Here is a 26,145-nt window from a genome sequence, read left to right as displayed (position 1 = left end):
ACCAGTCTGTTCAATTTCTGTTTACAGTTTCATATACATCGTGATACAGCTGCTTAGGAATTTTGCATGTGTTTCCATAAAACAAATCTTCTGTGATGGGTGGGTTTTGAAGATACCTCTCCTGAACTTCAAGGCATTAGTTTCATTAGTTTTATGTAGTTGGAGACTTTTCAATTTGCTTAACTGGACTGAAGTGCTTAGCTTTGTATTGAATGAACTGTCAGTGGTCTGCCAGGATTCAAAAGATTTGTAGCAAGGTGTTTTTTAACTTCCACCTTCTCCTACAAGATCTGCGCCTCCTGAAGTACTGTCAGGACTTTTCTTTGAGTGTATCAAGTTTTTGTAAATAGTTAAACACACTAGCAGAAATGAGTATATGAACTTCATCAGGATCAATATAAGGCACAGGTTCAGCCTGAAATACTTTCATTTTGGAAGAAGGCTCTGACCTTTCTGACAACTTTCGATGTCAATTTTTTATCTTTACAGTTTTATTGGTAAGTCATGAAATAGCATTCCGTGCTCTGAAAAAAATTCTTATGTTTGGAGGCTGTTAAGGTAGTCTCTAGCTGAACTGGCAGCTTTGAGGTACCAGTACTGCGTTGTCCCTGCCAGAATGACACTTTGAACTTTCCTGAATATTTTTTCCTAGCATCTAGGTTTTTACATAATTAAGTACTAATGTTGGACTGGTAAGACTAATAAATATGAGTCAAATAACTTTAATTTTTATGGAAAAGTCATTGTAATATTAACTGAATTTTAAGATTAGAAGATGGACACAATCTCTGAATGTGGCTTTTTGATGTGTTTTGAAAGTTCTGTCTTTTAGATAATTGGTTGTTTGTTTTCTTAAGTGTTCCAAGCTCAGTAGCCACTTCTCTTAATGCTGCTGGAGGCGCCATATTACCCTGGCTTACTGAGGAAATATGTGAAGACTTTGAAGGTTCAAAATTCTATAAAATGAATAATGTTCTTAGCATTGTAATTACAACCAAAGCAATCTTGAGAATGTGTGCTTGCTGAAGTGGTGCTTTTAATTACCAAAGGAATCTCTGCATCTGACATTGCTTTGGAGTATGAGAACAATGTATTCTGTGATAAGTCTACTGTGGCTTCACTTAGAAGTTGGATAATTAGCTCTGAGTTTAAACCAAATCTTTGATTTAGTAGTAAGTATATCTTAATACCTATATTTAAATCTTTCCACAGTGATCTTGATACATAGTCCAGTTTTCAAAATATGCCAAATTTAGTAAATTGCTTTTTTAGAGTGAAAACAGGCAATACTGTCAATGGATTTTTCTCAACAAAAATAGCAGTATAAAAATAGCAGTGTAATATTAAATTAATGTAGTAGTGTGTGATGACATATAATATATTGTGCTATATAAGTATGGTAATAATGCCGTCTATAACAGTATGACATTTAATGCTTTTATATCTCCTATAATGAAAAAGTATACTTTATGTATATTATGAATGGAAATTTTAAGACATTTATCTACTTTCTTTTTCATTTTAGGTTTTATATGAACAGTTCAAGTTTTTCTTGAATCTCTATTTTCTCATCGTGTCCTGCTCACAATTTGTACCAGCACTGAAAATAGGCTACCTGTACACGTACTGGGCTCCTCTGGTAAACAGAAAAATATTATTAACTAGAAATTTGGGGGTTTTAATGTCAATGAAAGGTTCATGTCTATGTACATTGCATAAACCTGCAGCTGGTAAACTACAGTGGTCAAAGAACATAACAGAAGTAAAATGCTTATTTGAAAGCTGTTGTTTGACAGCCTTCCCTTCCATTTGCCTGCTATGCCTCTGCCCCACAGGCGAGGTCACTTTGTTAACCAGCTAGTGTCAGTGTGTAATGCTCCATTCTGCCTGCTGACTTGAGAGTTTAACAAAACCAGCCAGCAAAAAAATCTCCAGCTACTAAAGAAACTTACAGGGTAACATAGGTAATTTGTGTGTTAAATATCTTTCCATTGTTTGTAATTTGGTGACTATTCTGTGTTTTCAGACAAGGTCAGAATTGTTAGCATAATTTTTTTGCATTCCTTCTGTATCAGTTTTGATCACAACCTTTTCTCACAAAAATTGAGATCAAATATTTTAAGCCGTGGATAAATCAGGAGGAAATTGTGCCTTGAAAATAAGTTATTAATTAAACATACTTCTCCTAATTGATCATCCTGCCAGTTGCACTGGCTTTCTTTTGATATATCTTTTATTATTGAGGTCTCTGCAGTATTTTCTTGGGAAACTTTTCAAACCACTTGCTTCTGACTCAGATTTCCTATGGTTTGCAAACTGAATTCTCTTCAGAGGAGGCCCTTTTGGTAGTCTGCCAGTTGTATTGCCATGATTTGGGATTATTTTCTTATTTGTAATCAGATCATTACCTTTTCTTTCATCTTCTTCCCAGTCCCTTCACACTAGATTTAAAGGCAGGAAGTGCTAATGCCTAATGTTTTAAACTTTTTTTTTAAATTGGTATTTTTTAGTAGCATTTATTCTCAGTAGGATTCAAGAGGAACTGTGACATGTTGACTGCTTGAGTAAAGGTCGTTCTTAACGAGTCAATAGAGTAAATATTCTGGATTGATTTCATTGTTTTAATTGTTGTAACATGTGTCCTTCTAACTATGGATAAATGGAGAGACCATCCTGGATGCTCTTCCCACCTCTCTTCCCAGAATTTTGCTTCTTCTGCAACAAAAAAACACTTTTAAGACAGAAAGCTTGTTCAAAAGTGGGATTTTAAATGGATATTTACAAGTCTTTGTCACTGACACAGTAAGAAAAGACAGAAGTCAGCCTTGTCTGGAAGTTGCTCTGTTCACCATGCTGTGCTGTCTGCAGCACTATACATTAGTGGGATAGTAAGGAAAAAAAACCCGTAAACCCTTAGCATCTCAGCTCATTTCTATCCTGCTCAAAGAAGGGAGAAAATACTGCATTTTGTGAACACCAGTGACCTGTTCTGTATAAATGTTTGTCTTATTCAAAGGTATTTTGAATTATGCATCCCAGTTTTCACATATAGCTTAAAAATACTGGTACCTAGTATGGATTTTTTTGCTAAACTCACTTGTTTCTACTTTAATAACTTTTCTGCTAATAATCAACCTCCAGGTAAAAGGCAACAATTGAATGTTGAACAAAGCTAAGCATCTATGAGGAAAATAGAAAACATTTAATTCTGATCCACTGGTCTGCTTTTGCTGCTTAACAGATAAGTTTAGGTTTTTTTGAAGGGTGGGTAACTACTGATAAATCTTCAGTAATTATCACAGAAATAGCTATGACTTGTATTTTCTCTTAAAATTTTAAAGGAAATTGTTTGCCCTGATACATAAATCCAAATGACTAGAAGCTGACTATTCTAGAACTGTTTTGGGAGTTTTTGATTGTGTATGTGGATTTTGTGGGTTGTTTTGTTTAGGATTTTTTTTGCCTTTGGTTTACTTCAACAGATTTTTACAACACAGATACAGTTATATCAAGCCCCAAAGTTCTTAAAACAAGACTATTTTGGTAATTTGTTTTCAACTGCTTTAGGGAATGGACTTCTCATTTCCACTCCAGCATACAAAAGCTTTTAAAGCATACAGGTTTGATTGTAGGCAGTACATGAAAGATACTTACCTGCTTACAGTTAAAGAAAGATGACAGGTTCCCTTGTTAAACTGGCTTCACAATTTCAGCTCTCCTTTGAAGGAATATTGGCTCCCTTTGAGCAAATGAGTAGAAAGACAAGTGTCTTTCTTAAATTGTTCCTCATAGACATAGTCGGCTGTACTCAGCTGCTGAGCAAGAGGCTGCTAAAAGAAATTCTTGCAAGTAGCACCTTGCATTCTGTGTCTTGATTACTGTCTAGTAGCAATGTCTGTGCAAATGAAAAATATGTTTTAAAGTGCTTCAGGAGTGCCCTTTTTATGCAGCCGAAATATCTATATTGCCAAAGTATATGAAAATACTGCTGTCAGAAAAGGAGAAAATCTGATTTTTTTTTTCATTTATTATGCCCTGGGGAGTAAAAAGAGGATGCTTTTTGCATGGGCCATTTTTTGTTCTATGTAGTTCCACTATAATTGTAGCCAATGTAAACTTGAACAAATAACTAGTGCTTAACTGTAAGGTCACAGCTGGATAGGTCTTGGCACTTTGGTTTGGAATAGCAAAACATTAATAAAATCTGTAGTCAACCCTTTTTTTATCAACACTTTTGGGAAACCTCCACACCTTCACTCCTTTCATGTTTCTGGGACATTAGGGGAAGTTTGGCAAACAAAGTTTCTGCAAGAGAAGTCTAATGGCATAAATTTTCTTCTATAAAGTAGTGGTGGCTGTCTGAAGCTAGATAGATAATGTAGAATCTTATTTGTTGCTGGATTTGAATTTTGTGTCCACCTTATTCATAATAATGAAAGGTCCTTTTACTGGTAAAAATTTTCTTTCTCTTTCATTGATGGTGAAAAACTCAAGTGCTGGGTCTAAGCCTGTAGATCTGATATATGAGGAGGTTTAGAGAGGTAGAGAGAAAATGTGTGTGCTTATCCCTGAATTGTTGTGTTTTTTAGCTTACCACTCTTTCTAGCCAGAGATTATCACAGTTGAGTGAAGCACCTCTGTGCACTTCCAGTAGAAGCTGCAGCAGCATTATCTGTGAAAGGAGCAGCCAAAGCATTTAGACACTTAGTTTTTCGGAACAAATCCCCTTTTCCTTTGTCCATATTTGTGATGTGTTGCTAAATAGCTACATTTAAATGTAAAATTATAGAACTAGCCATCCATTTATCTTTTTCTATGTATTAGGAAAAAGGCAATTTTTCAGCATTAGAATTGGAGGCTTTTTAAATGTTTTTGGTGAAGCCTCAAAGTTTGTGGATGATAAGGAAATAAACTTATTGAAACTATAAAGGCTATCTTTAAGTAATCCAAAGCATCTTCTTTTTTTTGTATTTCAAAATGCTGTCTAAATTGTGTGTATTTGGACAGATAGTTACTCTAATTATATTTGTACAATGTGCAAGTATGATTTTGTTTTTCCTGGACTAAACCAAGATACTATTTTAACTTATTGAATAAAAGACTCAAATCCAAATTAAAAAAAAAAAAGTAAATGTTCTAAACACATGTTCTTACTCTGTGTAGTGTTGCTACATGTCTATTTCCATTCTTGCACTGAGAATTCTGAGCTGCATAATTGTATCTTTAACAGGGATTTGTTTTGACGGTCACAGTGGTACGGGAAGCTGTTGATGAATTTCGACGTTACAAGAGAGACAAAGAAATGAACTCACAGTTGTACAGCAAGCTGACAGTACGAGGTTAGCAACACCATTTTATAAATCCTTAAAATATTTCATCTTTTTCTTAAATATACATTTGCAGGTTTTCAGTTCAAAGAAATAACTGATAATTTCAAGCTGTAAAGCTCAGTATGAAACTTATATTCAACTAAATAAAGTAAGTGATTTTCCTTAGACAAATATGATTGTTAAATTTGGTCTGTTTAGGAATTTTAATAAATATTTGGTTGTTTGTCAAAGAAAGGTATATATATATAAGTGTATATATTTTTTAAAAATTCTTCTGTTTAGTACCCTGACTTCAAAGTGCAGTTTACCTCTGAAATTGATGCTGAACAGTAACTCAACAACATTGTCAACTATGTATCAAGCACATACAGGAAAAAAGGAAGTAGTAAATAATGAAACTAATTAAAATACCCTGGAGGTATTCAAATTTGGTGGATATATTTGTGCCTAAGAAAAGGAAGGCGTATTGAGAGTCAGCTTTGATATTAAAAATATTAATTTGATTTTTGCATGTAATTTGAAATGTTTGATTATGCAATGTGGAGCAGTCAGTTTTCTTTAACGAAAGGAGAAATCAGTTATGACTTCTTTTGGAATCATGAAACCAGTAGGTTTTCATGAAGACTTTTAAGGAAGTCAAGCATTTCAGATGTGAAATGACAATTACATTTTGTAGGATATTGTAAATTTTAGACAGGAGCAGAAGAGAGAATTGTGCGTTGCTCTTCACTTTTATGTGCTTAGCACTTCTTACTGTTAGATTCATAACAGAGTGCCACATAGAAAGGTGCCAAAAAATATTATCAAATCCAAATAATAACTTTACATTATGACCTCGCTATTACGATCAAAAGGTCTTTTTTCTTTGTTAATGATTTTCCTTGGCATAAAAATTCTAAAAGGGGGAAGTTAAGGGAATTTGAGGTTGCACCTCAAGCAGTTAGAGTATTTGGCGGACATTGTGCCAAATGGAAACTCTTTACTTCTTCCTAACACACATTTCAGTGCACTCTTCAGTATATCTTGGTGAATATTTTCTGAAAGTCAGTGCGAAGAGTAACATCACCAGGTCTTGGAATCTTGATTAGGAACTAAACTCTTGGAGTAGCTCTGGATAATATTCTCTCCAGAAAATAAGTGGATGAAAAGCTTGTAATGTAACACAAGTATGTTCTGTATGTTCCCGTTTTTTGAGTAATTGGAAGGTAAACAAACAGTCAACAGTCTCGTTAGTGATGGCATAACCTAGCAGCTGAGAGGCATTCATGCTGCTCCCTTGCCATGTGTATTCTTGCATTGTTTTCTGGAGTTTCCACCCTGAAGGGAACAATTGTAGGGAATAGTCTCATGTTCTTTTCTTTCCTTGTCAGTCTGAGATAGTGTTAACAACATTTAGAGGTACAGCTGTTCAAATTTGGCATATGGGATGATTGGCATAGCTATAATTTGTTTAACACAAGGGTTTCACTGCTGGCATACAGATCTTTTTTACAGTCATTAATACAGTCTGCTAGGAAGTAAACTCTTAATGGCTTTTGTTTCAAAGTTTTAATTTAAACTGCTAGTTGGCCGATTCATTTTTTAGATCTATTATGGTAGGCCACTGAACACTCACCTTGAAACAGATAGTACATTCCTGTCCTATTCAGCATCAGTGTTAGCAATCTGAAATTCTTAATTCAGGAAACATATGTACATTTTATAGTTACCTTTGTGATTTACATGTTAAGACTGACATTTTCTCTTTTAAGAGCAAGTTTTGGTACCTTTTGTCCTTCTCTTTTTTAAACATAAGTTAGACATTTAAGCAGCATTTAAGTAGAAGTTTTGGAATTGCAATTTCCTCTTTCCCTACTCATAAAATATTTTGTGAGGGTATATGTATTTGAAAAACCCTTAATTTTGTGGCTTCTTCTAGAAATAAGGAAGTTGTCAGTGAAAATTGGGTTTGGTCACCTTAAAGATTTAGAAGTAGTATACAGTAGTGTATAGGTAAAGTCCAGCAGTTATATCAGGAACTGACACATAGAGAGAAGAGACTTATTAAAAAGAGGCTTTAAAAGTGCCCCTTTAAAAAAAAAAAAAAAAGGATATCAGCTTTTAACCTACAAGAGTGTTTGTCATTTTGACTTTCAGACTTTGGTGTCAATGCCATCATGAATTCATACTTGAATGTTGTTCTATTTTTTGTGTTTTTTGAAGACTGGTCTTCTACAGAAGTAAAGATTCAAAAACTCTGCTTACAATGAACTCTGAATCCTATGTCGACAATTATGTGTGATCATTGAATTAACAGTCTTTTGAGTAATAACTAATTTTAAGAGTGAAAACATTACTGAAGTTACCACTCAAAATTGTACTACATGTTGCTACAAACCTATATATAAAATCATAAGTAGTGATAAATGTCACTTTTTTCCTAATATAGGGTTCTTTCATAATGAAGTATTCTAAAAAGGAGAGATGTAATTTTGATACAAAAAAATGGGATTTCATCCCATCATAATATTAGACCAAAATTCTTTACATGTTTAAAAAAGATGTAGGTTTATCTTATTTATCTGTGTAAATTAATAAAATCAAGTACTGTGCTTCCATAGACTATTTTTAAAAGTAACTTTCAATATAATGACATAATTTTTTCATATTGACAGTATTCTTCAAGTGGAAAAATTCAGTTAGGCCTACTATACTAAAGTACAGGCTAATGGTTTGGAGAAAGAAGGCTTTGTTTCTCGTGAATGAACAAACTTGATACTGATTTAATTAAAAGCCTGAAAACCGATGCCACTCTTAAGAGTCACTTTTCAGAGTGGAACTGCACTTTATACTGCTCTAGCATTTTTTTTTCCTAATGATTTTATGACTTGTGCTAGTTTTACAGACTTCTATTTGAAATATTTATTTTTTTCCATCTTAAAGTGAGAGAAACTGACATAGAGATGTTAAGCAGGTTTCCCCTGCTCAAACTAGACAGTAGAAAAAGTTAAAATTAACAAGGCTCAGTGTTCAGTTTTGGTTGATAAAAATGAAAATTTAATGAAAATAATGTCTAGTTAGTTGTTTTCCAAATTATGTGTTTACTAAAGGAAAATAGACATATTTGTTGCAATAGAAGTTATTGGGATCTAAGTTGTGATTAATTACTTCCATAAAAATATTGTGGGTTGGCTGATTTGTATAAACAATTTTTTTTTAATACAGTGCTGCAGAAAATTAAAATTGGAGAGTCTGTGACTATCTATCAGGCTTAATTTTCCATTGGAGTCTTTCTTAGTTTGGGGAATACTAAACATGTAAAACATGTGAATGCTGTCTTATGACTTGCATGTTGCTAGTGTAACAACTACCAACTTTTGAGGTTAAGAGTATTCATACTAGTAACTGTTGAAGACTTAGAATTTCTTTCTACTAATTCAAAATCTTGAAGATGTATTTATTGTAATCAGCTTTTTTAAATAATTATGAGCTGTTCAGAGCAGGAAATCAAGGGGGAATGGGGCATCTCCTTTAAGTGTTACTTATTTGTAGTTGGACAGGTTAACATCCATAGGCTAATTCTGATTCATGATATCCAGTGATATGCAGTTCCCTGTTTGACATGTAACATGGAAAAGCTCCCTATGTTGCATGGTCACCCCTTGTTGAATTTGCAGTGTGTAACTTTGCACTTTGTGAGCTGGTGAACCTGCTAACCATGAAGTTTGAATTGTTTCTATTTTTTGAACCCTTCATGGCAAGTGATGAAACATGCAAATCAGTAAATGCATTGAAGATTTAAGTGAGCACGTCAATTAAGTGTACCTGTCTCATGTCTGTCATGTGATTCTTTTCCTTTGTTTACTTGATGCTTGATTATTGTATTGAACATATTACATTGTTCAGTGTATGAACAATTCTGCTGTCCTAATCTTATCAAGATGTTTGCTGCAAAATCTGCTTTGCTGCATATGAAAGTCTGCAGATCCTTAATAGACAGTTTTCAGTCAGCATTCAATTTTAAGTTGGAAAGAGGAATTTCTGTTTCAGAGCAGTTCAGCTGCATATCCTTTTCTAGAGTAGAAAACTGCAGTGGGAAAAAATTTAAACCTAGGCATGCAGGTTTGGGAGGTCTTCTGTTTTTCTTACCTGAAGGACAATTATACTTTTGATACAGGCTTATATACAGTATACAGTAGTGTATAGGCTTTACCTATACACTACTGTACACTACTTTATTCTCTTGTGCACTTAGGTATGCCCAGTTAAGTGCCTATAAAAGACTGCTATTCTGAAGCAGAATCACCTGTTAAAAGCCAATTGGATAATAAAATTGTAAAGAAATTTTAACTTTTCTTTTCTCCCTTTCCATTCTTGAAGTTGGCAGTTCTGAACCTTTCCTAGTGAGGTTTGTCTGTGCAGTGTTACTGAAGTTTCCAATTAAAAAAAAGATCAAGAAGAAAATAACTTACTATTGTAGTCACAATTACTAGTAGCAGAAGAGGCCTGCATCTGTCACTTTATCTCATGATGTTTAACGTGTTGCAGAACTCTCACTTTGCAACCTGCAAAACAAAAGAAAAATTGAATGTCAGGAGAGAAAAGTTCAATGAAATAATTCCATACAGGATTCAGGTGTGAAAGCTTAGGTCTTGGCTGTATCCTTAAAAGCTATTAAGGAATGTAATCGTGTTGAAAACATACATTCAAAATTGTGTGAAATTAGGAAAATATCAACCACTAATTATTATACAAGAGGAAAAAGTATGAAAGGTAGTATGTTTCTTTTGGAGACCCAAAGTGATTTCAGCTCTTCAAGAACAGGTTGTCCCTCTGCTTTGAAAAGCCAGTTCATTAAGAAACTACACTATATCTGAATCTAGAGGTACAACATTTTAGGTCGTTATTGCTTGTAACATTTCAGACCTACTGATGATTTTATTCCTGATATTCAGATCATTTGCAACAGACAAGTTTTTAAAAAATTACATAAATTTTGTCTGATTAGGGAATCAGTGCTGTCAACAGAAACAGAATTTGAAATTTTAATGTAAGAAAGAATTTTAAATAGAGCCAGAAGAGAGGAAAAATCAAGGGGACTGTTATTCCACTTTTTTGCAGCATTGAGGAGGTTGGATAAGGAAGAATTTTACTCAAGAGTAGACAGGGCACATGCGAGAGAAGCTAGGAAGCTTTTTTGTAGAGTTTTACAATTGGTGGTTAAAGGCTAACCTTACTTCACTATATAAGATGGAGTTTGAAAGAACAACCTACAGACAACACTTGCTCTGAAAGATCAGCATCCTCATCTTGGACTCAATGGTACTTTTCCTCTGCTGCCTGCCTGCTGTGTTGTCCTCCAGCTTCCTGTTATGTTATGTGTACTCTAATTATGCTGACAGTTCAGGCTAATAGATATCAGGAAGAGCTTTCAAAGGTCTACACTGCCATCAGTCAAAAGAGTTTTGTATATATGGGTTAGAGACAGGCACCATTACTAACTCCACAAACAGTACTTCAGACAGTATTAAAGGTACCACGGGTAAGGTGCAATAGCAACTTTAAAAGAATTTGAAAATGCTGTTTTCAGAAGTGTCTGTTCTTTCAAGAGTGGCAGTCAGGTGATGGAGACACTTTTTAATAAAATGAAGCATAGTTTATACCCACATTTTGTTTACTTCATTTCCTATTTTTTTGCGTGAAGTACTTGTTAGCACATACGAGATATTTATTAGTTTTTCAAATCATTGCAGTTCATTTAAACTGGCTTTGTCTTGGGAGTAAAATGACTTACTACAGACACATTTCAGTGTTCCTGTTCTGCATAATTTTATACATTGCTTTAGGCGAAAGCCTTGCGCCTTGGTGGACTATAAAGTCTGGATGCGCAGCCACTTCTGACAGCTTTGGACTTTTTATTGGTAATTACACAGATGGTGAAGTGTGTTTTGCTATGGAGATGTTTTTAGAGAAAAAATAGTTTGCAAAAATAATTTATGCAGTGAATAACATTGTGTCTTTTTTTTCCTAAATGCATCTTCACTAAGATGTAGTACTGCATTATTTTAATGTTCTCTGAAATGATATCTAATGAGTCTCATTTTTGCTAGCATGAAAGAAAGCTTTATGTTGACTTTTCAGAATTTTAAGTTACTTTTTTAATTACTGCAGCATTTTGTAATTGAATATTTAATGTAATATATTCTGCCATTCAAATTTATTGTAGAATTGTCCTGTATGTATGAAAGGCCTTTTCGTTATGTGCGAGGATGTAAGGGATGATCCAACAAGACATGTTAGTGTCCAATGAAGAGAGCATTCTCTGTTATACTAAGCCACCTAGAAAACAGTCTGATGAGGAAGATTTTCAGTTCATTAAGAGAGATTCCTGGAGTTGCTAGATGAAGTACAAACACAGGTGCAGTATGCGTTCTTCTTGGTGTACTTGGCACCAAAAATCTTTGCTTTATATCTGCCCTACATCATGTTACACATGAACATTCTACCTTCTCTTGGTCTTTCAGGCTTAGTGTCTTTTGGTCTTTACTGTAGGTGCAGCTATGGCCTGACTGTGAAAATCTGATTGTTTAAGCTGATAAAATTGCCAGTAGTTACATTTGGTTAGTACCTCTAAATAGTTTTACTCATACATAACTGTATAGGTAGTGTAGATCTGTGACTTGACATAGCTCATACTAAAATTTTTGTGGCTGTTACTGCTATAATCAAGTGATTGACTGATAAATTGCTGAAAATTTTTAGCAGAAGAATAGAAAACAATATAGTTAATGCTATTCTTTTGATAAACCAGCAAATTTAGAAAGCAAAGTAACGCGACAATGTTTCCTCTGGTATATCCTATTCACTTCTGGTCAAAACTTCCAAATTTTTAAGGAGAATTCACAGGCTTGTGCAGGTAAGCAGGTGAAATATGTTGATTTTATGTCAGACTGTTCTTTTAGTGGTTGAGCTTTAGTTACTTTAAATTAAAAAAAAAAAAGATTTTGAAGCACTGACACTAATTTAATATCTATAGGTATCTTGAAATTCTTGTAGAGAATGGCTGATGTTCTTGTTACAGCTTTTTATACTTTCAGCAGTCTTCTCTTACTTCCTCTCACCTCACAAATTTATTTATTGAAGATAGCATTTGTCTTATATTTGAGAGCAGAGGACAGAAAGTGCTTATGGCAAGTCAAAAATTGAACTAGTGTAAAAGGTCGCTATCAGTAGCAAAGTCTGGCTCTCAGAAGTAACTTTGCAGACAGGCCAAAGAAAGATTGTGATTTTTCCTGACATTGCACATTTTTGAAGTGCTATTTTAATGGAAAATGTATTAAATATTAGCTGTATGTTGCAGGAATACATCTATTATTGACTGAATTAGACATAAAGCAGCTGCTGCTTTTGCATGAAATTTTAAACAGCAAGTACTCAAAATAATTACTCATAATGTGAATCTTACTGCCTTTTACTAAATGCAAATATAAGTATAAGGAATTATGGTCTTTCTTTACTGAGAGTTGTAATGAGAAGGGTCTCGTGGATTTGCATCCTACCCTAGTTTTCTTTGCTATACTTAGTATAAATGAGATGTGACTGTGCATTGAAAATCTGCTACTCATAGTATTTTTGACTGAACTTCAAACTTTTTGCTACTCATTCTGTGCTTTTGTGTGTCTTCTGTTCTGATTCATTCCACTTGTCATTTAGAACTCTAACACCTTGCCATGTTTTGACATGATTTCCATCTTATACCTGCTGCTTGGAATCATGGTAGTATTTCTGTTGAGGGAAGATCATACTTACAGGGGCGCAGGAGACTATTCAAATATGTCTGTGTGTTTATATCCTCAGGGAATTTGGGGTTTTCGTTTGTTTTTAACTCAGGGAAGCCACTTTATTTTGGAGTTGTAGACCTGGGACTAGAACTCCTGAATTCTAATAACTCAATATCAATATTCAATATATATTCAATATTCAAGATGAATAATAACATATTTTGGGCAATAGCTTAACACCTCTGTCTCAGTTTTCCAGTCCATCAAATAAGAATGTTAAAACTTAAGAGTCTTACAAATAATAATACCCTACAGAATGTATGGAAATTAAACAGGAAAATGTATTGTATATATTTTTGAGTGGGTTGTTCACAACAGTTACTGAATGGGCAGCTTTAGAGAATGAAAAACTTCTATTTCAACTTTTGATATTTTACTTTTCTAGAATTAAATCTTTATGCATTTCTTTGACTTCAGAGAGTTTTAAGTCTTTTCTGCTATAATTGCCAACATTATCAGACACTGCCGACAATTACATCAGGAACTTCAGTGGTCAAGCAAAGATACCTGTTGGTAACTGTGCTGTGAATAACAGCTCATATGTGCAAGACTGCTCCATGACTATAAACCTAACAATTCTTCTCAGACACAGAAGTGCTGCCTAGTAGATGTGAAAACTTCTTTTTCCAATTTTGCAACTCTATTACAGATACTATAGATCAGACTTTAGCATCTGCTATAAGTATTTTTCCTCTAATACTTCTACAGTGGCTAACTGGTTACAAAAGTGGAATTTTTTAAACCACTGGGTTATTTATTCAAACAGATTAAATGTATTTATCAATGTATTCAGCAGAGATCTGTTTTGTATCAATTAGTAGCATCTATAAATAACACTTGCATTCTGGAATTTATATTCTTGTTATTCTTTATTAATGTTGATTACATTTTTTCTTTTTTTTTTTTTTAAGGTAAAGTGCAAGTTAAGAGTTCAGACATACAAGTTGGAGACCTCATCATAGTGGAAAAGGTTGATACTTTTAAAATATATTTTAGAGACTAAAGATTATTAACATGCTAATTATCTTCTGAAGAAAAGTGTATCAAGGTACTTATCTGTGAAGTCCTAACTAGCTAGTATTTTAGTTCAAGTCCTATTTTAGAATCTTCAAGGAAGTCTATTATAGAATTAATTATATTTTAATTGAATTTATATATTTATATTTTATGAATAGTTACATGGTTAAATCAATCTTGTGAAGGGAATGCAACTACCAGATTAAATTCCCTGAAATGTGCTCTGCTGAATGTTTTAAGATGCCTCCTTACTGACACCTTCCTTCTGATGTTGAATCGGTGTTTCTCTGTCTGAAACTTTCAAGGATCATCTTTATTTATACATGTGTGTGTGTATATTTATATATTTGTGTCATTTTAATATAATATGTATCTAACTATATATAATTAAATAATAAGAAAGTTTATATGTTTTTTAATGGACAGAAAGCTTTCCAGTTTGTTTGCAGATGGTGAGTGAAAGCTGTGAATTCTTCCTTCATCTAATTACAACATCATAAACGTTATAATAAAGATTGTTGCTTATTTCAGTTGCCATTCTGGGCTACTAAGAAATTATTGTGATCTTAGAAGTCAGCTTAAATTTGTTTTCAGAGGTAACTATTTTTGCTTAAAATGATTCTAGAAAAGTGACTCACTTTCTGGTGCCTGCAACTAATTCCCATCACACTTTGCATCAGAGAGCTGATTCATTGAGATACTGGAAGGAGGCACCTCAAATTGAAGCTTGTATCTACTTCTGCTTCCTTTGGAAAACTTCTGTTTCCTTCCTTTCTATTTCTTATAGTTCAAAGAAAAAAACAATACACCCAGATCTCATTTGGCTTGCTGCTCTCAGCTTAAAATAGATATATTTTCATGTAGTTTTCACCATTTCTTGCTTTTTTCCTGTTCTTTTTTCTCTGCTCTGTGTACCTTATATCTTTTTGGGCCCTTCTGAGCAGCAAGTACTGGGCTGTACAATAAAGGCACTGGTATGTCTGGCCTGTACATCAGTTTTGCTTTATACCTTGTTACTTCAGAATGCAGGTGGAATTGGCTTGCACGTGCTTGCTTCTGCCTATTCCAGAACTTCTAGGAGACTGAGATATTTGCTTTGATTTTTATTAGGAAAGTTTTTGGCCCTTCTTGAACCCTAAACCTGGAATTAATTATTATAGAGTGCAGGGAAGACTCTGATGGCTACTTAGATAATCTGCCTTTCCTGAAATTCACTGTGATCCATCTGTCTGTGGGATTATAGTAGAATTTGGAAAACTGGAGTTACTTTGGGGATAATTCTGTCATGCATGAAGTTGCTATTTTAGCAGTATTTGCAGTAGCTTAGATCTCATATGTTGTGAGTACCTGAAGTTTCTAATGAAAAAAGTAATGTTTAAGGATTTAGAGAAATAATGATTAATGGGCTTTTTGATGAAGATTTGAGTCAGGTATTGCCAGTAAGATGCATATAATGGTTTGAATGTAGTATTTCAGCTTCAAGCTCCCTACTGCCCCAGCAGAGCTGTCTTTTTTCCTTTTGACCTAGCTGGGGGTGCTTTCAGGCTAATGAAATTAAATGTTTTCTGGTTCTGTTGAGGAGTGTATTTTGTTGGAGCAAGCAGTTTTCAATTTCAGAGTATGACTCTTAAGCCAAAGAACCAGTCAGGAGTGAAATGTTCAATTGCTCACTCTAATGGCAGAGAAACAAGTTAACATTGTATTTGACTGGTAGATGCATCAACAGCATCTGCAGTGAAATTAATGACTCACTTGAGCTGAAGATCCATATGTTAACTAGTGACTGCATCACAAATACTAACAGCTTAGGTGAAAGGCTCTTCTAGATTTAAACTTTTAATATCCTGTGATCGTCTTTTTTTTTAATAGTCCTAATTAATTTCAAAATATTTCTTAAGTGACTGTAATATGCTTAAAATAGTTTAAAGTAATAAATCTGTTGTTCCAATTGAAAATTTCATATTGCACTAGTAGTAGGCAGGATGAAGCCTGAACAGATGAAAACATTGCCTAATTTTAAAAGCTCAAAGACATTCATATCTGTTAGCTGAACAATGCCTTGAGCAGTCATGCTACTTCTGGATGTTCTCCTTGGCTTGTGTTAAGATACACGTTTTAGTTTGCAGTGGAAGCAGAGATGTGCATAGTGTTCCTAAATAAGACAATTGAAAGGATGAGTTGTTGAGTTCAGATATTGTTATTTAGACACTGTACCTTATTGACTGTTTGGAAAACATTTTGGAGATGGGAGGAGGCCATAAAACTCAACAACACGTTAAATTAATAATAATAACTACAGATTTATGAGACAACATTTAACAACACATAATAGTGATTTAAAGCATGAGAAGAGCTTTTTCTTCAAACCTTGAGAGTTTTTCTTGGAGCGGTAAAGGTACACAATTTTTACTTTAATCTTGTGTGCAAAGTGAAATTAGTCCAGTATTTGCAAGGATTGCAGCTAATGCTAACATGAAGTATTTCACAGCATGCAGATCCAGGAAGATAACTGGGAAGTGCCTGTTCTATTTATAACTCACAAGCAAGTGGGGGTATTTTAGTTAATGATAGAAGTACATGGTCCATTGCATGCATGGAGAAGGAAGGACAGCAAATGCAGAATTCCAGGGGTCTGTAGCTATGCACAATTGAGGAGAATTGGAAGACTGACTAGGGAACAGGAAAAGTTTATGTAAATAACAATTTCTTGATAATAACATGAGAAAAACATAAAATTAATTTGAAAGCTACGAGAAGAGTATTTTTAAGTGAATATTGTAGTCTGTGTTGCAGGGAAGTATCAATGTCCTTATGGGTTTCTTGTTTACCAATTTGGCTGGTATTCCTGGATGGCATAGTTACTTATGGGAACCCTAGAGCTGGGGAAGCACTTGCCTTGTATTGACCATTGGCTGGCTGTAGTTAGATCTCTAGGACTGAATCTAGAAGTCTGTAAACACTGAGATAAATGGAGCCTTCCTTCTCTGGATCTCTAATTCTGCCCAGATTCAAGAAAAACAATGTATTCAGTAATTTCCATTACTTACATATTTGAATTTCAGTATATTTTAATAAGCATTTCTGGTATAATCTCCACGGTAATTGAGATTATGTAGTTTTTTCACGGGTTTCTGAATGCTTGAAGTTGTATCTGTTGTCATTTTAACTTGTTCTACTTTGATAAATATGACATGAGAGGGCTAACGTGATTGACATACTGCTGCTGTTTGACTGTGACAATGTTCAACAGAATTTAATTTTCTCCATAATGAGATGTTAAAGATTTTTGTAGCATACTTGCCATCTGTTTCTATGTAGTCACACTTTTATAGTGACTAGGTATGTATCTGCAGGGCTATCTTTGCTCTCCAGAGTCAGCAATAATAGTGACAATGTTTTTGGTGCCTAGTACTCCTGTAGTGTCTTTCTGTCCACTTCCAAATTATGAAAAATCTGATAATAAAACAAGATGTCAATTTGAAATACTTTAAAGACAACTCAGTCTCACTACCCTACATGGTAGGATACATTCAGATACATATATGCAGAAAAGGTTTCATTATTTTACAGGAAAGAAAAATGAGCAAGAGCGAACACAAAAGAAGGCAAAATCAATATCTAGTTTTTGCATTAAAATGAGAAATATTCACATGGCTAATTTGATCACAGTCTATAACTTTCTTATTGGGGGTAGAGGGGGAGGAGTTGCTGATCACCCTCTGGTGATCAGCGTCAGGTCACGAGGAAATGGAATCACAATGGTATGCAGTGACAGTACAAGGAGGAGTAATGGCTTTAAATTGAAAAAGGGCGGATACAGATTAGATAGTAGCCAGAAATTCTTCACTGTGATGGTGGTGAGACACTGAACAGATTGCTCAGAGAAGCTGTGTATCCCCTGTCCCTAGAAGTGTTAAAGGTCAGGATGGATGGGGCTTTGAGCAACCTGGTCTAGTGAAAGGTGTTCCTGCCCATAGCAGAGGGTTGGAACAAGATGATATTTAAGGTCCCTTCCAACCCAAACCATTCTATGATTCTATGAATGAAGCTGTGTTAGGGAAAGTTATGGGAAAAGGCTAGTCACTGAACAGGATTCCCAGAGAAGTGATCCTGGCACCAAACCTGTTTGGACTGTCTGAATACTGCTATTAGTCAAATGACTTAGTCATAGATAGTCCTTAAAGCAGCAGGGAGTTGGACTCTGTGATCCTTATGGGTCCCTTCCAACTTCAGATATGCTATGATTCTGCCCAGTTTTGTCAGGCATAAAGTATCTGAATCTTGCATACTCTGTACCAAGCTAATGTTTCATTCAGTCAGTGTGAACTTAAATGTGTCCTCAGTGGAAATTGGTAGTGACTGTTAGGTTCCTCCTTTGTATTACCAGAACTTTTATTTAATTCAGTATCAGATCATTTGACAGTTATTTTTGCAAAATTTTTGGATGTTAGTGAAGTGTTTTAGTTTGTTTACAAGTAGCTGGAAGTTTGTAGGCATGAAGTCAGTAACCTGAAACTCATGTAATGGATTTATGTCAGAGCTGGCAGGGGAGCTGCAAAAATGTATAGCTAATCTATATTAAGACTGGATATCTGTTTAATTGTTATTGTCATTTAAGGACAGAATTATTTAATTTTGAAGTTGTCTTTTCCTTTTCCTCTTTTTTCTTTTTAAGAGGTGCAAAATAATATAGTTTAAGGTTAATATTTTTTCTGCATTTTTTTTCCAAATTTGAACAAGATATTCCTCCTTGAATCTGGGCTCATGGTGGATAAAAAATTTCACTACAACCTTAATTATTAGCTCTTATAGGACAAGATTCAAAGAAATGCTGTACTAGTTACAGATGAACAGCCTCTTCAAGGTGAATAGTGTTGGATTACAAGCAAGTGAACTTTGTAAAAGCATAAAGAGTTAAAATGGGATGTGATGCAGATTAGGAAATACTAATGGATGAAAATGCGTCATTTTAAGTTATGCAGATGGCTTTTTGCTACCTATGTAGAATTTTCAGGTAGACTAAAACATGCATCTGTGTTTTAGTGTTTTCCAATTTCCTCATTTTTCAAGCATCATCTTTGCTTATGATAGTAGCCCTCTCTGTAGCCCCCCTCTTTATGGAACTTCCCATAGAGAATACAGTTACAATTGCTTCCAGTCCCATTTATAAACTGGTGTTGGTGAGAGTATGTTACAAGGAGTGGTGAGAAGTACTGGAGATTCAGAGAGTTTGCATCATGATATTTTGGAAGCTAAGCCCATAAAACACATAGCCTTACAGTTGACTCTGGCAGATCTCTTCAGATTACACTATTCCAAATGGCACTGTTGTGGTGGCATGCTGATTTTGGGAAGGTTTCTGTGGATTAATGGAAAACCTTTTTTTTTGCCTTTCGAGTCCTGTGTCTTGCAAATTTTGATATGTTGGTTATTTTTCCTTTCTCTGGTGTTTCATTCCTAAACCCTGTGTTGGCCATGTGTAACTGGTGCTGGTAGATGCCTTGGGAACAAGTGGAAAGGGAGCTGAGGATTTGGGTAGTCGTGTAGCAGATACCATGTGTGTGGGAGGCTGGTATTGTTCATCTCGTTTAACCTGCGAAAGCTTAGAAAACCTTTCTGTGAGGAACAAATAATTGAAAACTTGATACAGACAATTTTGTGCTGGAAGGGGAAATGGCATAACAGGTACATCTGACTGTGCATGTGATTCTGTGTCTTAGTGAGGAAGAAATTTTGTTCATTTTACATATGTGGAATAGGAAAATGCTGTTCCCTAATTTGCTATTTCCCCTGTGTGTGTTTGTGTGTATTGGAAGAGAGAAGAATGCTCGGTATACATAACATTTGCAACTTGAGTGCCAAGACAGATATTTTAAACTTACCTTCTTTTTTTTTTCCGTTATGTGTGCTAACTGAAGTCAGAGTTTTGCTCAGTGAAACTATGTTTTAAAATATTTTGATTACATATTTATATACTTGAAGTACTGTTTTCAGTCAAGAAAATGTTAATCTGTTCTTCAGGTATTTATGATTCACTTATAAAGAACATCTGAAAGGATTAGCTGTTGTTTGCTTATGGTATAATTTTTCGAAAATATTGATTTCTGAATTGCAAATGCTGAATGTAAAGTACTGCGAGAAATCCTATTTTAATTGAGTTTCAATCCAAGTGTGACCTTTTGGTGATAGATCTTACTGGACTTTTGATTGGAATTCACTTTTTTTGTACTTAGAAAAAATATACCTTTTTTCTGTCTTCTTCTCTCAGAATCAACGAATCCCATCTGATATGGTGTTTCTGAGAACCTCGGAAAAAACAGGTATGTTTTCACAATTCACATTGGTTACATGATAATGTAACCACAATTCTTATTGATTACATGGTTGGTAGTTTTGGTAGAATTTTAGATTGTACACTGTGGCCAATTTGAAATGGTTGAATAGATTGATAGAGCTCTTCCTTCATCAGATTAATTGGAGAGAGTCCATATGTGACAAACACGTTATGCTTGGACTATAAGCCAGAGGTAATCTTACTGCCAACATGAGACTTCTATAGATATGTTTCTCTACATGAGTGGTTTTATGAGCTGTTTTAACAAAAGATTTAAATATTAAAAATGCTAAAAATATTTAGCAGATAGATTTATAAGACTGCATTTTATTAGCATGATTTGTCATTATTTTCACATTTTGACATGATTTCCAACTGATCATTGTCTTGCAACATACCTTTAAATGTCATCTGATTGTGTTTCTGTTACTACATTTGCAAGAACTCAAATCTGAACCTCCTAATATATGTTTAAAATAACTATTTTTGGAAAAATTTATTACAATGATCTGAACTCCTGAAATAACTTTTTTGGGTTCTTTTACTTCGAAATAATACTGCCTTTTTAGTCAGTCAAAAAAAAAAAAAAAGCCAAAAACCCAGGAATTTTCTTGCATGAGAGAAAGAAAAGTGCTGCTTGTTAGCTCCATTACTCTTCACATGGTGATAGGGGACTACTCTTAATCTTTGAGAAACAAATATTTCCTTTATAGGAACCCTATAAATTATAGCTGTTTTGTAAACTTTAGAAATTACTACTGGATGCCCCTGTGTATAACTCAAATGAGTTTTCCTCCTTTATATTACCATTTCTCTTCAGATCCTGAAGAACTGTCTGGTATTTGTCAGACAGCACTAAATTTCACAAAGTTAATAGCTGTGATATTGGTAAGCTCCATATTAGTGGCACATAGTATTTCACTGTGGCACTGAAGTTCTATCATATATTTCAGATAAAAGCCTAAATTTGTAGAGATCATTTGAAAGAGAAGACAAAAATACTTCTGATAGCCTACGGAACTCCGGGAGAGCTATATATTTGCTAAAAGAAGAAATTTCTGTATAGTTACTGTGTCTTGTTGATGCTGATTACATGCAGTGGACATCTATAACTGGCCTGGAGTGACAGTCTTCTACTGGTCTTATATAAGCTCCATTTTTGTTAACCATCCTCTGGTTCAGGATACAGGGATTTTATTTTTATCCCCTCTCAGAACCTCAATCTATTAAAAAGCCTAATTTTCTGTTTACAAGCAACAGGTTAACTAGTTTTATTGGTGCTGCACTTCTTTAAAAACAAAAAAAGAAAGCAAAACCACGCAAAAATAATTTCCTAAACTTCAAGCATATGGCATTAATTGTTTTTTGACTAAAGAGTGAACACTTACATCTGTAATTGTTTCTTCCTGATGTTGCAGTTTTGACTGATTTATGCTTTAATTTATAGTTGAAACTTGTAAGTACTTTGTGAAATAGTTTTTGCATGGTTTTATCTATATGTAATTTTATCTCCTGTGTAATAAAGCAGTTTAACTATAGCTTCTTACTATAAATCTCTAAAGAGTAATGAACTCTTTAGAGAGTTTGAACTAATCTCAAAATCCAAACCTCCCTGTAAGCTTCTTTTGGGGTAAAGTACAATTTTCCAGCTTCAATATTTACATTACATATTAATGCAGTCTGCAGCACTGCAGTATCCTACATCATCACTCAAAAGAAGAAGCAATTTGAGTTATAAATAGACAGCTTACAAAGTTCATCCATAAACTTACCCCCCCACCCCCAATTGCATTTTTAGAGTTTTCTAGGATATTTTTAACTGTGCATAGCAGAAGCTGCATTCTGGGGTATCAAGCTTATTTTGATAAAACTAATTTCTTGTTAGCTATATTTTTCCTTTATCAAATGCATTGTCTTTTAGGTAGAATGATCTCTTCAAAGATCTGCTATAATAACTCGATGTCAATTGTGTGCCTGTATCTAATTTCTAAGTTTCCTATGTTTATTGATCAGACTTTACAGAAGTTATAATCTAAAGGCTCATATCGGTGGCACTTTCTTTGGTATTCATGTGACAGTCTGTAACACTCATATTCCTCTCCTTCATGGATGGAGGCAGCTAGATGGCTGTTTGTATTTTCAGTCAGAATTACTTCCCAGGGGGATGGAGCAGGTGGAAATCATTCCTCAAATGTGAATTCTTTGCTGCTGTCTGGCTCCCTGCATAACAGAGGTTTCCAAAAGATTTTCATGGACTTCCAAAATAAAGAAAAACAATTTATGAAAATTAGGCATGAAAAGCTTGTGGAGCAATATGTTGGAGTTGTATGTATTTGAAAAGGTAGGAGGGGATTATCTATGGCTGAATCTTGATTTTATTCATTATATATGGCAGAAGTGACAAGAAATTTGGATGATTTGTCCCATTTATCAGCTTTCCACCAAATAAAAGGAAATGTTCATGCTGAGCTGGCTGCAAAAGATGGTTTAAAGGTTATTATCATTTTCTGTATAAGCAGGCAGCATGCCAAAATCAACTGACTACCTTAGAGTAAAGCTGTTATGCAAATGTAGGCAAGATCTCTGTTACACCAACACAAAACTCCCTTGCTGAAATTAAACTAGATCTTAAGTGGCCCTTAACAAAACTTTCCAGGATCATTTTTAATTTGTTTGGCATGTTCTCTGCATTTCATTTGTCTATATGCCATCTCAGTCAAAAATCAAAGGCTAGACAGGGCATTCCAGAGATCATCAAATAACTTTATATTTGTCCCCAGAAACTGACAACTGAAGCATGTGTTAACAACTTCATTATGGGAGCATCAAAGATACTGTGTGTGTAAAAACACAAGAAAAATTTCAAAGATAAACTCTTTCCTTCTGTGAGCTACAGTCCTTGCACTCCTCATTGGCTGTGCCTTGGTGCAGTGTCTGGCTTCTGATCCAGCTCAGGTATTCCTATGGTAACATGTGCTCTGAGCATGGGTCTGGTCCTGCCAGAAAATCTGGTGCATGTGACTGTAAGACTCAGTGTTTCTGGAATTTGTGCTCTTTCTACTTTCAAATGTGAAATTTTGAGAGGAATACAAACTTTATAGGGTGACTACAAAGTGTCAAAAAAGAATGAATTAAGCTTATTTTTTTTCCAGACAAGCTTTTCATTTACATTCCTCTAATAATTCCAGATTGTTATTATTCATGGTGAAAAGCTGGCAAATGTAGTGGCAAGTTCTGAGCTAAGCAAATGTTGATTTTAGGTATCAATTTTTGCTAGGTCCTGGAACAGATAACTGTTTGGAGTTACCAGCTTGGCTTTTCTTTTATTCATATGGCTCTTTCATCCTCTCTTGTTTCACAAAACCTCAGGGAACTTGCTAGTTTTGAGTCCATTGTGCTGCCAAACTAGGTTGAAATCGGCCACAAGTCAAAAGTTGCTGGTAGAAAAATGGCATGGCAGAATAGCATTGTACGTGGAATTACAGCTAAAGGAACTAATTGTGTACATCTGCAGCTGGAATAGCCAAGGGGTAAAAAGTTTTAAGTCTTGTGATATGCTCCATGGACACTAGGACTGCAAAAGATTGTTTCTGTATTACTGCTAACTACTTAGGCCTATGACAGACTAATCACAGTGCTGGAAGGGTACTGCAGGAGTAGAATTGCTTAATCTTAGTCAAACTCTTTTGATTGTTCCCAACTCCTCTTTGTCACAGATAGTGCTTTGTGATGATATGGAAGATAGAGCTGCATTTTCTCTTTAGCCTTTTCTGGTGAAACTGAACTTCCAAAGGGTGAATAGGAAGTGGTTTTCCTGGTCTGCTTCAGCTTTCCTGCCCATAGTCTTCTTTCCTAGCACAAGTCTTCTGCATAGAGTTAAATTTTTTTGTAGACATTTGATTTCATGTAGAGTAACAGCCATTGCTTCTGGAAAAGTAGGATTTTTTTTCAAGAGTGAGAGTACTGCTTTAAAATATTTCTCTTTTAACAAACTTGTAAAAGTTCATAAAAAAGATGTATATGTAGATGTCTGGTAAAATAAAGTCACAAATTTATTTTAATATCTCAGCTGCTTTAGATTTCACAACAGCTACTAAATTCACAAAATAGGTTTTTGTTTTGGTTTGTTTTCTTTTTTAATTGTAGAGGTGATACTCTGGAGGGAGCAACTCCCAATGGTTGATCAGTTCCACTGCTGTCGTGCATACTCTCATGCAAACGTTTTTATCATAAACCAGTTTTGGACTGTTTGTCCTTAAATCCAGTACATAATAACTTAGTGGTGTGGACATTGCAAAACACTGTCCTCCACTACAGCTGTGCAATGCAAGCAGTAGGGAAATGGAAAATCATTTAAAAATTCTTACAGTCCTTTGTGAAGAACATTTAACTCTTTCCAAAGTAATGCAAGTTGCACAGTTGCTGCATGCAGGATTTTTCAGGTCACTCTTACATTGTTCTGGTGCTTACTCATCAGCCAATTTCTCCAGCTTGTCAAGGTGCCCATGGACATTTTCCATTGCATAGATCAGTGTTTTGTATTCCACTTATGAAATTATTTAAAAATGGTATTTTTGCTCAGGCATAAAATACTAGTTGCAAACATCTTTATACTTTTTAGAATTGTAGCAAAAAGAGTAATCTCCCTTGCATTAAAATTTGTAGTTAAGTTTTCAAGATTCTTTACTTGTAATTACTTTAGCAACAATGGTATAAGGAAAATGTGGGAATAAAACAGGAAAATAATTTTTATTTTGAGGCTTTGTAGCAATTCATTTCTGTAGCAATATAATTCTCAGATGCGATTTTTATTTAAATGCAAATCATTTAACTGGCATAAACTCTGCAATGCAAGTACAAGCCTAAATAATCATTCATGCAAGTTGATTTTCTGTTGGAAGGAGCTGTGAGTTAACCAGTAAAGGCATACACCAGAGTCTACCATCTCAAACAATGTCTGCTCATTAAAGACATTTTTTTGAAAATGATAAGTTCTTAAGCATTTCTATACAAAAAGAGAGCATTGTGCTCCCAACTACGTTTTACTTATTTAAAATACCTAGTTTTGTAGGTCTTAAAAAGCAAATATTAGTAGAACATTTGTATCAAAGAATGAAACTCCAAACTCACTGCAAGGAAAAATATAATAAAGGTGATGCTAGTACTGTGTATATATTCTGGACAGTTAGGAGTGAGTGTTCTACAAACAACTTGATTGTCTCGGTCCCAGCCTGGCCTGGAACTTCAGATATTTGAAAATCAAACCAGAGGAGAAAATGTCAGTTTGGAATTCTGTTGTGCAGCTGATGTCACTTTTTATTTCTTCATAAAACCAGCTACTGCAGATCATAAGGCTGAAGGAGTTGCATTTGTCACACATTCTGGAATTTTCTATTATGTTTAGAAAACAAGTGTTGTAAAACCTACCTGTCTGGAAACTAAAATGCTTTGAAAATCTATTGCTATAGAGAATGATAAATGACTAGAGTTAAGTTTTGCACATACGGCTAGATAAAAGTTTATCTTCAGGGCATGAGTAGCTGCCAACAATCTGTCCAAACTACTTTAATCTGTTTCTCTGTTTCAGTTCCTATTCCGTTTTTAGCATTTGATTTAACTCAGGCTTGAAATGTTTTGGTATCTG

At 34.5% G+C, this 26,145-nt stretch overlaps 1 protein-coding gene across 2 annotated transcripts in view; it reads left to right on the top strand.

Annotated features, from left to right (window-relative positions):
• The window catches only part of ATP9B (ATPase phospholipid transporting 9B (putative)), a 156,600-nt gene that overhangs the window by 27,713 nt on the left and 102,742 nt on the right, over positions 1 to 26,145 (top strand). For both annotated transcript variants that reach the window (XM_058024553.1, XM_058024544.1), the window contains exons 4-7: positions 1,526 to 1,639; positions 5,231 to 5,339; positions 14,062 to 14,120; positions 20,436 to 20,487. In XM_058024553.1, coding sequence (XP_057880536.1) covers positions 1,526 to 1,639; positions 5,231 to 5,339; positions 14,062 to 14,120; positions 20,436 to 20,487 — 334 coding nt within the window. The remainder of the gene's footprint in view (positions 1 to 1,525; positions 1,640 to 5,230; positions 5,340 to 14,061; positions 14,121 to 20,435; positions 20,488 to 26,145) is intronic.

Source organism: Melospiza georgiana, chromosome 1 (genome assembly GCF_028018845.1).
Source record: "Melospiza georgiana isolate bMelGeo1 chromosome 1, bMelGeo1.pri, whole genome shotgun sequence".
Lineage (NCBI taxonomy): Eukaryota > Metazoa > Chordata > Aves > Passeriformes > Passerellidae > Melospiza > Melospiza georgiana.
Note: the sequence above shows the minus strand (reverse complement) of the source record. Positions and strands in the feature narration are given on the sequence as shown.